The sequence below is a fragment of the Camelus ferus genome, chromosome 18 (assembly GCF_009834535.1).
Source record: "Camelus ferus isolate YT-003-E chromosome 18, BCGSAC_Cfer_1.0, whole genome shotgun sequence".
Classification (NCBI taxonomy): domain Eukaryota; kingdom Metazoa; phylum Chordata; class Mammalia; order Artiodactyla; family Camelidae; genus Camelus; species Camelus ferus.
In genome coordinates this window covers 16259838-16275020 of record NC_045713.1, presented here as the reverse complement: position 1 = coordinate 16275020, position 15183 = coordinate 16259838, and the positions used below count along the sequence as shown (strand labels likewise).

At 39.8% G+C, this 15183-nt stretch overlaps 1 protein-coding gene across 1 annotated transcript; it reads left to right on the top strand.

Annotated features, from left to right (window-relative positions):
- The first annotated feature begins 1292 nt into the window (after positions 1 to 1292).
- DDX43 (DEAD-box helicase 43) lies at positions 1293 to 15122 on the top strand. Its single transcript, XM_032460320.1, is given in 18 exon segments — positions 1293 to 1611; positions 3457 to 3512; positions 3792 to 3918; positions 4714 to 4839; positions 6004 to 6085; positions 7218 to 7374; positions 7795 to 7913; positions 8301 to 8402; positions 8799 to 8940; positions 9496 to 9570; positions 9572 to 9597; positions 10538 to 10625; positions 11349 to 11476; positions 11678 to 11787; positions 12611 to 12749; positions 13511 to 13598; positions 14065 to 14220; positions 14956 to 15122. Coding segments are annotated over 17 exon segments (1932 nt in total). The 5' UTR covers positions 1293 to 1361; the 3' UTR covers positions 14182 to 14220; positions 14956 to 15122.
- The last annotated feature ends 61 nt before the right edge of the window (positions 15123 to 15183 follow it).

Below are 15183 nucleotides of genomic sequence, written 5' to 3'. Positions count from 1 at the left end.
ATGGACCAAGTCCTTGAAAGACACAATCTGCCAAAACTCATGTAAGAAGAAATTAGACGAACTACATATAAGACATATTTATTAAAGAAATTAAATCCATAATTAAGAGCTTGTAAAACAGAAAGAATCAGGCCCAGATGTGTTCACTGGTGAATTCTAAGATACGTTTAGGAAAGTATACCAATTTTCTACAATAGCTTGTAAAAAATAGAAGAGGGAAAACTTCCTAACTCATTTTATGAGGCCGGCGTTGTCCTAATACCAAAACCAGACAAAGACATTGCAAGTAAAGTACATAACTATTTCTCGTGAACATAGATGCTAATATCCTCAACAAAATATTGGCAAGTCTAATTCAATAAAATTCCTTTTTAAAGATCATCAATACAATCCATATCAGTAAGGATTAGAAAATGGAGATTAAATATATAAAATACTCATCTTTTTATGTGTTTCCTGGGTGCTCCAATAACACTGTAAATCCAGGATTTATTGAGTTACAGTTAATTCCATGTGAGTTAACCCGTTCAACCCCGATGGACCAGGAGTAGTACTTTTTTTTCAATCCTGGGCACAGACCACATGTCTAGCAGTATAATAGATGTCTACTATGCTAGATAGATGATCAGACTGAGATTTGTTCAGACAATTCCACGATCCTAATCAAAACAGGGTCACTCCCTTCTGGCTTGCATCCCTGGAAGTAACATGTCTAGCCACAGAGCCAAGCCTACAATCTCAGGAGTGCTTCAGGTATTTATTCAATTTATTCACTAGCCCTAAAATTACAGCAAACATTCAGGTCAAGTGTTGTTTGAAGCCTTGAAGCAGCATCTATCGGTTCAGGGATTTTTAAACTGCAGGTCACCCAATCTTGTGGATTACAGTCAACATTTAACAAACGAATATAGGCGTAACTATATCCAAGTGTTGTTCACGTAGCGGTGGTGTAAGTACTGTTTTGTCAACCTTTTGTTTCAAATTTTTGTGTTGTACTGGGTCACAGTGTTAAAAGTGACTGATGTTTACGAATCACATTAGGAGATGTTTTGGAGCCCCGGGAAGTAGGTACAGACGGGAGCTCAGAGCGGCAAAGTGCAAAAGCCCCGGGTAAGAGCAAGGGCGGCGCATGGACTCCTCCAACCTGCGCACTGCAGGAATGGCGCGGATTGGGCGAGCCCTGCAGGCCCCGCCCATGGAGCCTCGTCCACCAATGGACGCGTGGCTGGGCGGGGCGGGGCGGGGCTCGCGCAGCCCTAGATTTGCAGCTGCGTGGTTGCCCTTGTGGACTCGCTTGACGTCGGTCGGACGAGGGCTGCAGCTGCAACGACGTCGGACGTGCCGGATCTTCTTCCGGAACCATGTCCAGGCAGGAAGCAGGCGCCAACGCCTCCTCTTGGGTCGTTGCTTCCGGGCGGGGCGAGGCAGTGTCTCGGGCTCTGGAAAGGCGGTCGGCAGAGGAGACGAACCCGAGAGGGCGAGGAGGCCATAGGCGCGGCAGAGTCGGCTGCTGGAGGGACTCCTGTGGCCTTCAGCAGCCTGGGGTCGCTAGTTTTCAGGAACCGCCACTGTCCTTCAGGTTGAAGAACGACTGGGTCGGCGCGGTGATCGGTGAGAGCCGAAGGGTGGGCACGCAGGCCTGGCCGGGGAGGTGGGCGGGGACTGGGCCCAGCGTCCCCGCCCACTCTCCTCCCCTCCAATCATCTGCCACCCGAAGAGACTCAGCTCTCTTCTTATAATACTTCTAATACCTTCTGGTGCTAGAATGGTGTCATTCAGTGTAGCTTTTGATATTTTATATACACGATGTTTTGGGAGAACAGACTCTTAGACTTATGAAATCTTTGGGATGAAAGATCAGATCTTTGGCAGCTTACCCCAAGATGAACAAGAGAGGAGTGCTGAAGTCAGTCGGCTGAAGCACGGGTTAGAGCCATTAACCAAAGATGATGAAGGATATTAAAGGCTGCTCAGAACATTACCCATATCTTGCATTTAGTTTCTTTAACTTGAATATGATTTATCTGCTGGAAAACAGCATCTTTTTTCTTAGTATATCTTGAGTCTTACAAATTCATTTTTGAAAAGCATTTTAAAATGATTGGAATTTAGAGGGGAGGGCTTGGCTCAGTGATAGAGCGTGTGCTTAGCATGCAGCAAGGTCCTGGGTTCAATCCCCAGTACCTCCGTTAAAATAAATAGTAATAAATAAATGAACCTAATCACCTCCCCCTCCCAAAAAAAGATTGGAATTTAGGTTTGCCACTTGTAGTAGACAATGATTTTAAGCGTACAGTGTATGGTACAATATTGTTGACTGTAAGAACAACGTTGTGTAGTAGATCTCTAGAAGATTCTCATCATGCATGACAGTCTACCTACTGAACTACTCATTTCCCCATTCCCCCATCCCTAGCAACCACCGTTCCACTTTGTTTCTATAAGTTTGATTACATTAAATACCTGATAGAAGTAGCCCACTGTTTTTTTGTGATTGGCTTATTTCACTTAGTGTAATGTCCTCAAGGTTTATCTATGTTGTCACAAATGGCAAGTGTAATGTCCTCAAGGTTTATCTATGTTGTCACAAATAGCAGGATTTCCTTTTAAGGCTGAAAACGTCCATTGTATGTATATACCACATTTTCTTCATCCAATCTTCTGTTGACAGATAATTAGGTAATTCCCACTTCTTAGCTACTGTGAATAATGGTGAAATGAATATGGAAGTGTAGGTATCTTTTGGAGATCCTAATTCCAATTCTTGTGCATAAATTCCCAGGAATGGAATTGCTGGATCATATGGTAACTTTATTTTTACTTTTCAAAGGAACCTCCATAATGTTTAAATAGCGGCCACACTAATTTTCATTGCCACCCACAGTGCATATGGGTTCCCTTTCTCCACATCCTCACCAACACTTGTTACCCCTTGTCTTTTTGATGCTAGCCATGGTAACAGGCAGTGAGGTGATACCGCACTGTGGTTTTGATTTGCATTTCTCTGACTTCGCCATCTTTTCATATATACCCGTTGAACATAAATATATCTTTAAAGAAATATCTATTCAAGAATTTTGACTCTTTGTAACTGGAACTTTTTTATTGAGTTGTAATGTGCAGTGGTTCCAGTTTCTCCACATTCTTGCCAACACTTTGGGTCCAATTAGTCTTGTCTTTGCTTGGGCTGATGATGGCTCCTTAGTACCTACTCTGGGGAAGGAGCCTCCTACCACCCACCAAAATTTGAAATAGAAATGCTTTCCTTTTTCCAAACTGAAAGTGATTACTGAACCCTAGGAGCCTTTGTTTGGATGATTTGGGAAGGAACTAGAGAAGGTTCTTTGAGCAAAGTAGGTAAATTTCCCCTTATTGATTTCAAGTTGCTTTTTTTTTATTCCTTTATTTTTATTTTTATTTATTTATTTTTAAAAATTCCTTTATTTTTAAAAACAGGCCGTGGTGGATCAAAAATAAATGAGATTCAGAGCACAACATCCACCAAAATACAGGTAAGTGATCTGTGTTCTTAAATCTTTAAAAAGCATAGTTCATTCCTAACTCTAGTCTCTGTTCAGTTGCTGACATACTGTGGTAACTTAGGTAAGTTACCAAAGCTTTTCATACTTCTTAACTCACCTAAACTGTAGTCCATTCATAATATCTTAGACGCTGATTGATAGCAATACTATATTTACTTTATACTTTTATACTGTTTGAAGTCGAGTGATTGTTGGAGGGGAGAAGGATGAAGGAACTTCAGTCTCACCTATTTTTCCCCTTGTATCTAGGTAATAAAAGGGTACCCTGAGGCAGAAGTAAGGATTTTTGGCACCAAGGCAATGCAGAGCAAAGCGAAAACGGTGATAGATGATCTTGTTAAAAAACAAGAAGAATACAAATCAGAACCCAGAGTTGGTAAGTAATTTTTACCCACTAAAGCCCTGTAAAATTTTAAATGTTTTACTCATGTTATAAGCCATGTTATAGCTGCTTTTCCTGACAGCAAAGCTTTGGATTGCTTTCATTAAATCTAGTCTGTTACAGAATTTTTTTTCCTATGAAATCCTAGCATGTTTTTCCTCAAATCAAAACACTTAACCTCTGTGGTTCAGCCTAGGAACTTTCTTTTGAGTAAAAAGAAAACAACCTTTTAAGACACTTCACTGTTGATGGTAGAGCAAGGATTAGTCGTGGTCTCCTGCCTAGTGGTCACTTCCCTGGAATGTGCCTGACTTTGAAAACTGACTACTTATTTGATATTTTTCAAAAAATCTCAGATCTGCTTGGACTAGGGAAAAAGCCGTATTGAAATATTTCCAGAAGCAAAAAGCATTGGATCAGATGGCAGCATCGCCTTTCGGTGTTTCTCGGGAAGGAACCTCTGAAAAGCTCTATGACTTCTTCCATTTACCTGGGGCAGCGTCTGCCGCACAGCGTTGTTGTAAAGATTAAGCGGTGTGTGACTTATTAGCAGACACTGGGCTCTCATGCTACTTAACTTACCCAGTAAATTTTTTTTGCATTTCAGAAATCTGAAGTAGATAACTTGACAAATCCTGACCAGAATTATCATGGCACTGTTGGACTGAATTCCTGAATTTTCTATTTCAAGCATTATTGTTGGGTTATTAAAAACAGAAAATAGTAAAAATAGTTTTGGCCTTGGACTGGTAGGATTTGTTTGGAAACTAATTGTTTGTTTGGAAACAGATGTTGCTGCTATCCAAACTTCTGGTGGAAAAGACGCAAGGAAGGATGTTTCAAGAGATCAGAAGTTGATTGATTGGGATAGCTTGCGAGAAAATATTTGTAAATGGAGCGAAAAGAAGTGGGCAGGTTAGTGCTGCATCCCGACATGTACAGGTGGTGGTGTTTCTCTTAACTGAGGTTTTTTAGCCTCTAAGTAGTGTGTTGCTTTCAGGAATGAAATCTATATGCAAAATGACAGTAGAACTTGAAACGCTGGAGTTAGTCCCTGGGGCATGGTAATTTCAGTGTTGTCTGTGTTGCGATCTTTGTTATAAATGGAAAGTTAAAATGTTAAATTTATTTATACCTTGTCTTATTTGAGGTAACTCACTGCACAAGTTCAATGAAAATACAAAGAAAATTGGGCCAAAAGGGAAATGAAGTGAGTAAACCTGCCAACCATGAGTTAACATCTAGCTATGGACTAAGCAAAAATTGATCTTGGAGTGTCCTGGCCAACGATGGCAAAATAAAAAGGGAAAAACATTTGATAAGAAGGGAGGGTATAGCTCAGTGGTAGAGTGTGTGCTTAGCATGCACAAGGTCCTGAGTTCACTCTCCAGTACCTCCATTAAAATAAATACATAAATTAAAACCTCATTACCTTCCTCCCTCAGAAAGGAATAAATACAAATTTAAAAATAAATAAAAAGAAAAGAATTTTAAACAAAATCATACAGTTCTTGAGAAGAAATTCAGAGTTTGAATTTCAGAGTAAGTTCAAGTGCTAATCTGGTGATCAAAATGAGGCAGCAATACAACATCACTGATTTAAAGTTAAAAAGTGAGCACTAAACTCAGACAAATTTTAACAGTGGTTAATTCCACTGCGATGGTCAGCCTGTCCAGGGGCATCACAACCACATGTATGTGGGGAGATTTGGGACGGGGGTCCAGAAAAAGGATTTAAGTTTGGAGGAGTTATGATAAGCATTTAAAGAAGAAAACAAAGTAGCTTCAGAGGATGGAATAGGAGAAATATTTTATTCCTAAATAGTAATAGGATAGACCTTCAAAGAAAAAGTCCGTCAGCTATAGAGAAGAATCATCAGTCACCTGTGAAGCGTGGTTTCTTTCATATTTCATTATTAAAGGTCTCTTTCTTGTGTGAACAATGTAATTGGAAGACAAACCAAAAAGGGAGAGTTCTTAGAGGCTGGTGTAAACCTGGCTGGCCAAGTGTGGAATTCGTGTCAATGAAATGTAAATTCTCATTATTCATCCAAGGTTGAATTTTCGTCTCTGTCCCAGGTTTACCTTCAATTAAGAAAAACTTTTACGTGGAGTCAGAAACGACAAGTTCAATGTCACAGGAACAGGTAGACAATTGGAGGTGAGTGGTCTTATTACTTGTTAATGTTTATATAGGTATGCTATTAACTCTTTAGGAAAAGATTTGAAATGATTGCATTTGAGGCTATAGCTTACATATTCAAAAGAAAACTTGGTTGCATCCTACATAATATATTTCAGAACATTGCTGTCCAACAGAACTTTTGGCAAAGAGGGAAAATGAGCTATATTGGAGTCAAGTAGAGGCGTTACTATCCATATAGCCACTGAACACTTGAAATACAGCTAGTATAAATGAGGAACTGAATTTTTAATATGAAGAGCAGTGTGGTTAGTGCCTGCTGTATTAGACAGCCGTTTTAGAGAAGTATTTCTGCTGCTGTTGCAGATCCTAAGAAATTGACCTGATCTGAATATCAGAATAATGTCTTCCTCTTCAGTCTTCATTATCTGGAATTAAATAGGTCGTAAGGCAATATTTTTTTCTATTAATATCTGTTACAAAACTAAGATAGTGGTATAGCAGATAGAACAGTTGTTCCAGGTTAGGGGTAGGGCTCAGACCCTGGACAAGTAACTAAAGATCACCTGTCAAATGAGAATAATTCCCACTTCCAAGGACTGTTGAGGATTAATTTTTAGAAATGTGTGTGAAACACTGTGGGCCGTCAGGTATTTGCCAAATCTGACTTCGATTCATGAAGTGCATAATTTTCAGGCTCCATTCTTTTTTTTTTTAATTTTTTTAAATCCATTTTTTTCCCCTAAAACTTTTTATTTGTTTGTTTGTTTGTTTGTTTGGCAGGGGGGAGGTAATTAGGTTTACTTATTTTATTTTTTAGAGGAGGTGCCAGGGATTGAACCCAGGGCCTCGGCAGTGCCTCGGGCATGCCAAGTATGCGCTCTGCCGCTTGAGCTGCACCCTCCCCACCTCAGGGTCTATTGTTAACCTTTCTGTAAAATTTTCATCGGCCCAGTCATAGGTACATTGCAGTTTTTTATTCTAGAACTATTCTGTTTAGAAAAAGATGGGCTCGCTCACATTTCTTCTTACATCTTTATCAGTTGGCAATTGAATTTCTAGATATAACCTGGACTAATGTTGGGAAAAACTGCTTGCTTGGGGAGTACCATGACCAAAGCCACTAATCCTTGTTCTATTTTCCTTAAAGGAAGGAAAATTATAACATAACGTGTGACGACCTGAAAGACGGGGAGAAACGTCCTATTCCCAATCCGACGTGTACATTTGAGGACGCATTTCAGTGTTACCCTGAAGTTATGAAAAACATTGAAAAGGCAGGTTTTCAAAAGCCAACACCAATTCAGGTATGTTTTCTTAATTTTTTTTATGTTCATTTTTCACTTATTTAAATGTTTTGTTGTTTTTTTGTTTGGGGGGAAGTAATTAGGTTTATTTATTTATTCCGATGGAGATACTGGGGATTGAACCCAGGACCTTGTTCATGCTAGGCACACACTCTACCACTCAGCTATACCCTCCCCCTCCAGGTGTGTTTTTTTTAAACTTAAGTATTTTACCAATTGTCCTCCCGACCCCCAAACAATTTCTGATGGTTAGAAGTTACATCACCAGGGAGGAGCTGTGTCTTTGATGGCGTTCCCCAGCCCCCGCCTCTCCCACTGCTGCCCAGCACTCAGAATGTTGAAAGGAGTTTGGGGCTGGGAGAAGAGGGGCACATCACAGGAAAAAAGGCCCTTTTTGTGATATGTATCATTCTGTTTCAGTCACAGGCATGGCCAATCATTCTACAAGGAATAGATCTTATAGGAGTAGCCCAAACCGGAACAGGGAAGACTTTGTCCTACTTAATGCCTGGATTTATTCATATTGACTCACAGCCTGTGTAAGAATTTCTACGTCCGGGTTCTCTTTAGGGGTTGAATAGATTCATATATTGTGCGGGTGGAGTATAAACTAACCGAACATTTTTAGGAAGCAGTATGTAGGATTAAAGTCTTATAGTGAAACATGTGAAACAAATTGTTTAAATTACCATTTCCGATACAATTCCTGTGAGAGGATGCTTGACGCAGGAAAGCACTGGCTGTGTCAAATGGAAGGCTGGTATCTGAGCCCTAGGATTTTCCTGTTTGGCTGTTTTTCTGTAGTTCTCCCCCTTTTTATGGTTCATGTTTGTGACTTTGACACTCACTGCTACAAATTTGGAAAGCACCAAATGAAGGGACTATGTATCTGAGATGGGTACTTTAATAATATCTTCTCTCCAAAGAGCCAGGAATGGGCCCGGCATGTTAGTCCTTACGCCCACTCGGGAGTTAGCTTTGCAAGTGGAATCTGAGTGTTCTAAATATTCATACAAAGGTCTTAGAAGGTAAGTCATCTCTTTGGCCGTTCTGGCAGCAGCATTTTCATCATTTGTAGCCTTACACGTTCTCCCCATTACTTTTCATACATCATGAGAATCCGATTGGCTGAGCCTGGGTCAGGTGTTACCCCTGGTCCACATCAACCGTAGCTAGGGTGGGGGGGGGGCGGTCAGGTCAGATAACAAGGATGGAAACGTGACTCTTTGTAGGACACGCCGCTGTGGGGTGATGGTTGTGGACAGTTCTCAGAGAGGGGCTGGTACTGCCCAAGGCTCCTGATACCTCTTTTGATTTACATACTTTATTTTGTTATTACACCCAAAATGCGTAGGTCGGTTGGGATTTTGACATGTGATGGGATATTCCTTACCCTGATTGTGAACGTCTGTATTTTTTTCAAGTATTTGTATATACGGTGGTGGAGATAGAGACGGACAAATAAAGGACTTATCGAAAGGTGTAGATATCATTATTGCCACTCCCGGAAGGCTCAACGATCTGCAAATGAATAACTTTGTGTACCTGAAGAGCATAACCTACCTGGTAATCGCGGAGCAGGGCTTGGGGTACTGGGAGGAGAACTGAACTCAAGTCAGATCAGTCTTTCGGAATGGCTGTCCATGTACTGAAATTTCATTGTCTTTTTTCTTTATGTCAAGAGAAAAGATATTTCTGATGTGCTAAATACACCTTAGGAGGTAAATTAGCAGCATGGCTCATTTAGCCTTTGCTGTCGGCCACCTTCAGACAAGGGGAGGGGCGGAGAATGGCTGTCCATTTCATGACGGTCTGAAATCCTAGAAGTGTTTCCCATTCCCTCTGGTTTGTTAAAATAAGGATTTTCAGATAATCCCATTTTTAGTGTTCTTAGTAAATATTGGAAAATGCAGGTAAGTCCAAAAATTCCACATGAATATTTTGGGCATTTAAATATTTTTTCATAAATAGATTTAGAAACTCTCAGTTAGCAAACTGAAATCAATCTGTGCTGCAGCCACAGATAGCTTAGGTCATTGGGGAGATGAAAAAGTCACCTTAGTATTCATGAAGACTGCCTACGGATTAGCTACCTTCCACCTCTGGCCGTTTTTAATGCAGGTATTAGATGAAGCTGACAAGATGCTGGATATGGGATTTGAACCCCAGATAATGAAGATTTTACTGGATGTACGCCCCGGACAGGCAGACAGTTATGACAAGGTAGGTCCAGTTTGCTAGTCTGCAAAGGAGAAAGCAGCAGAACGGAGCCGTTCCTGGCTTTCCGCACCAGATTTTAGAGCTTACTTGAAAGCATTCTGACATCGTAGGTGAAAGATGGCATCACTTAGTGTAGGCAGCTCAGTCTAACAGTGTGACAGTGACCCCTGGAGTATAAATAAGATTTTTATAAGAACATGCAGGGTAGACTTTCTAGGGGGTCTTAGATTTGAAAAAGTGATCACCTGTCCTTAGAGGTAAATATTAGCCAAATACTTCTTAGCCCAAAATAAAGCAGAGGCAGCAATGATTGTTATTTAAATGCGGGGTGATCTGTAGACCATTTTGTCCTGGGCTTGTGTCCTTTGTCATTAGCATAAAAAAGAACAGTATGTGATTGAGGAAATACACTAAACTTACTCACTTTGTTTTCTCTAAACTTGACATCTTTATGCAGAAGGTGGTTACTTCCGTCATATATGGGTGAAGAAAACATCTGAATTTACATACCCATTCATCAGTACAGTTAACACGTTTTTGTTTGGCATAAGCCCTTGGTTTTACGTGCTGATAGTGTATGAAAAATACTGGGGTGTTTGTTTTGTTTGTTTGTTTAGGTTTTTTTTTGGTTTTTTGCCCTTTTTAAAGGCCAAGAGAAATCTAAAACCTGAACTCATTTTGCCTTTCCATAGATTAGAAAGGTGTAGATCTCCTTCACCTGTGGTTGACAAACCTATTCATTAAACTTATTTAAAGGTTAAAACCAGTAGCTTCATTGTAGTTGAGCAATTCATTGTGAAAGCACACATTGTAAAATCTGCCTCATTAAAAACCTCAATTTTGTCTTTCACAGGTAATTTGGTTCATAGCATTCTTAGGGAATCTTAATAATGTTAGATTTATAATAAATGTTTAACGTTCGTGTATCATGTTTTATTCCCAGCGCAACTTGGCCATATGCTGTCCGGAGACTTGCACAATCTTATTTGAAAGAGCCCATGATTGTATATGTTGGGACTTTGGATCTAGTTGTAAGCTTGTTTTTTATTGCTATTGTTTATGTCTCATTAACTATGGAAATGTTAATTATTTCATGTTTTGGCCATTATAAATATAGTTCTCTGGCTTTCCACTTCATAATTGAAATTAATCCATTAATTTCATTAATCATTTATGATCATAATGGCCTTTCCACTAATTATTCATGAAAACTGACCTTTTTTACTTCCTCACTAGTAATTAATAATGGATCATTGCCTAGGCTTATTTCATTAGATTTCACAGAAAAGACAGGGTGAATGCTTGGTTTTTTTCATTAAACGCTACTAAAATCTGTTCTATCTCTGGGTCAAAAAATGGTACCAATGATCTTTTGAAATTTTGCGTGAAGTTGTCAAAATATTTACTGAATGCAAGTTCTTTCTGTCATAAGCTGATCATCTTCCTTCACTGTAAGGGTGTACCCATAATTCATGGTGACAGTTTTCATAACCTTGGCCTCAAACCAGGGTTATTCCTTCTCCTACAAAGGTTGCTTTCAACACTGCCAAGCATTCAAGAGTTTGCAGCTTAGCTCGGGTGAGTAAAAAGCAAGAGGCTGAGCTGTAAATCCTTGAATAGAAACAGGTCACTTTTGCAAGGATCTGCCATTTTTCCTGCTAGCAGTTTCTGAGAACATTTAACCAAGACAGAAATAAGGTAGATTTTGAACCTCACCATTAATGTTGATGTCCTGTGATCTTTGAACCCTTTAGGCTGTAAGTACTGTGAAGCAAAATATAATTGTCACCACAGAAGATGAGAAACGGTCGCACATCCAGACTTTCATAGAGAGCATGTCTCCCAGAGACAAAGTCATCATATTTGTTAGCCGGAAAGCTGTGTGGGTATCTTCTTCACATTCCCATCATCAGCCCTGGGTTTGGCTGGAGCATTGTTTCTATTTGTATGCTTATTTCAAGAGGGGTTGTGTATGTCTTAACAGTATTGTGACTTCAGGCTTTTGTTAATGGAAATAAAATTGATGAACTGATGGTGGTATGAGAATAATCACTTAGATCCCTGACTTTATCTTTGGCTTCAGCGCTGACCATTTGTCGAGTGACCTGGGTATCCGACGCATATCTGTAGAGTCTCTGCACGGCAACAGAGAACAGAGCGATCGAGAGAGAGCATTAAAAAACTTTAGAACAGGTACATTTGTACAATTAATATCACAGCTTAAAAGTATACCGTGGGGGGAGGGTTAGCACGCACAAGGTCCTGGGTTCAGTCCCCAGTGCCTCCATTAAAAATAAATAAGTAAATAAACCTAATTACCTCTCCCCTCCAAAAATAAAAAAAAAATTTAATTAAAAAAAAGAAAAAGAGACTTAAAAATATATATACTGTGCTGGGCTTGCCTGAGTGATGGCAGCTTTTCATGAAACCCATTTCTAAGATCTGTCCTTGGTGGGCAGATCCCAGAACGGCTGTTAAGAGTTCTAAATATTAATCAGATTCTCAGAACTATCTCAGGCTAATGTTTAAACCTGGATGTCAAGGTAGTAATTTGCAGTGGGGGATAATTTACCGGAGAGCACCTACCTTTGACACGGTTCAGATGACCAGGGACCGTTAGAAGTGTGGTCATCTGTTGTGTTGTAACCTGCCAGCAGTTAAGACTTAAAAGCACCCCTTTTCCATTTTCACTATCTTACGTGGTTTTATGTATTTATTTATGGTGGGGGGAGTTAATTAGGTTCTATTTATTTATTTATTTTATTTTTAAATTTTTATTTATTTGGTTTTGGTGGTGGGAGGAGATAATTGGCTTCATTTCTTTATTCATTTATTATTATTTTTAATGGCAGCACTGGGGATGGAACCCAGGACCTCGTGCTTGCTAGGCATGTGCTTTGCCACTGAGCTCTACCCTCCCCTTACCTCAAGCGTTTTAATACTGAAAGCAATAATCGTTCACCTGATTGGATGTGTCTTGGGTTGGTTTGTACCAGAATGTGTCTCTACTCTTTAGGAAAAGTGAGAATACTGATTGCTACTGATTTAGCATCTCGTGGTCTCGACGTCCACGATATCACACATGTGTATAATTACGATTTTCCCCGCAACATCGAAGAGTATGTGCACAGAGTGGGGCGCACCGGAAGAGCAGGGTAAGTAGGCACAGCCTCCCCATGGAAAGCAGCCAGACCTGGCTCCTCCCTACTCTCCTCACAGGCTGTTCTTACTTGAAAACTGTTGTCCTCTTGCCAGTAAATTGTCTGGGCTGTACCCCAAACCTACTTTATTACTTTGTCCCTGCCCAGTTGGCCTTTTCCGGAATCAACCAGACCGCTCTGCTGCTGGCTGCCTGTCACTGTCCGATTTCAGTCCGTGCCCAGTGGTTACTCTGTTGGCCAAGCTGGCATGTGTAAGAGGACCTTTTTACCCTGAAAGCACCATCATAATATAACTCCCCTGTAACACGCTGTTTAAACAGCTGCAGGTTATTCAGATTCCAAATTGCTGTTTGAATGATTAAATCTTTTTTTTTACATTTTTAAATTTTTATTGAAGTGTAGTCAGTTTACAATGTTGTGTCAGTTTCTGGTGTACAGCACCATACTTCAGTCATACATGAATATACATATATTCATTTTCATGTTTTTTCACTGTAAGCTACAAGATATTGAATATATTTCCCTGTGTTATACAGTATAAACTTGTTTATCTATTTTATGTATACCAGTCAGTATCTGCAAATCTCCCAGTTTATCCCTTCCCACTCCCTTCCCCCCTGAATGACTAAATCTTAATACAAGGTAGAGTTGTGAAACAGTTGAGGTTTTGCTGCTGCTGTTGTAATTGTTTGGCTAGCTGAGTCATGAATATAAATTATAAATCAAATTACATTGAGTGTTTTTCCCCCTTGAAGGAGGACTGGGGTATCTATTACCCTTATCACTAGAAGTGATTGGAAGATTGCCAGCGAGTTAATTAATATTCTGGAAAGAGCAAATCAGGTGAGAATGTACAACGCACGTTCTAACGTTAAAATTTCACTTATCCCAAGTGGTGGGGCTTCCTGTCTACCAAGAAATGCATTGATTAAACATGGCGAAGATGAGGCATGATAACATATAACTGGGGGATCCTAGTTCAATAGGGAGGAGGATCGCTGAGGAAGAGCCCAGCGGGCTGGAGGCTGGAGAGCTGCAGAGGAAGCAGGTGAGGGGACGTACAGAACACGGCGCCAGGGTGGGGCACCAGGAAGCAGTGGAGTGGCAGCACAGCATCGTTGCTGACAGTGGTTTTTATGGCGTGAAGATTCAGTGCTTCATATGCCGAGGGAAACACTGCATCCTGCTTGGAAGATGCCATGTAATCAATAGAGCTTCTCTGAAGATTTGGAGGCATTTTAGTATATTGTAGAAGAGCTGTTACAGTAAAGAATCATCTCAATCCTGATAACACGTTCCGTGGTTTCAGAGTATCCCGGAGGATCTCAGAGCGATGGCGGAGAGATACAAAGCGAACAAACTAAAAAAAGAAATGGAAAAAAAAATGGCACGACTCCCAGGGAAACCCAAGAAGTTTTATTATTAATATCTATGTTGAAAAGTGGTACCAGTCTAGTTAAAAGAGGTAAGATTTGAATAACACATGGACTTTCAAATGCCTGTCGTCCTTAACTAGGCTTTGTTAGTGTGTTTATTGTAATCAGCATTATCTCTAAGGGTCGTGAACATAATAAATTGGATGTTACTCTACCCGTTAACTAAATTCTAGTTAATATAGCTTAGTGTTACAAGTATTAATTCAGAGGGGAGGGTACAGTTCAAGTGGTAGAGCATGTGCTTAATATGCATGAAGTCCTGGATTCAACGCCCAATACCTCCTCTGAAAACAAACTTAACCCCCACCCAAAAAAATTTTTTTAAGTATTAATTCAGAGGTGAGAAAATAAACGTGAAGTACAGAAATCATGAAGAGTATAATGGAGTTGGTGGGGGTATAACCTCTTCTGAACATTTCTGCTTATACAACATTTACAAATTACAGAGATATTTGCAGCAGGAAGATGGTAACGTAAATGTCCAGTAGGGGGCCACATGAGTAAACTATGGAGAAAACATTTTTGCAAATCATGTGTCATATAAAGTATTATTACCTACAGCCTAGCTGCTCAACTGCACTGATCACTGGGGAAATGCAACTCAAAGATCACTCCACTCCAGTTAGGGGGGCTGCTGCTCACACTACGCAAATGGACACCTTGAGATGGTTAGGATGGTCAATTTTATGTGTTAATCACAGGTAAAAATTTTGAAGAGGATTTGAGAACATCAATTTATGGTTTTTTTCCTATTTATTTTTCAGAATTCAAGATTGTTGGAGATAGACTTATTTAAGATACTATGGTAGCAGTAGAAACATGCTGGCAGTATGAAGAGACTTGACTGATTCCTGAAACAATAGTGTTTTAAAACGTAGAATTTAATATTTTATACTTTTCTTTAATAAAAATCGAGATTGTTTAAACTTGAGTTGAAAAAATTTTTTATAGATATTAAGGAATGTAGCATTAAAATTTCACTTTTTACTATC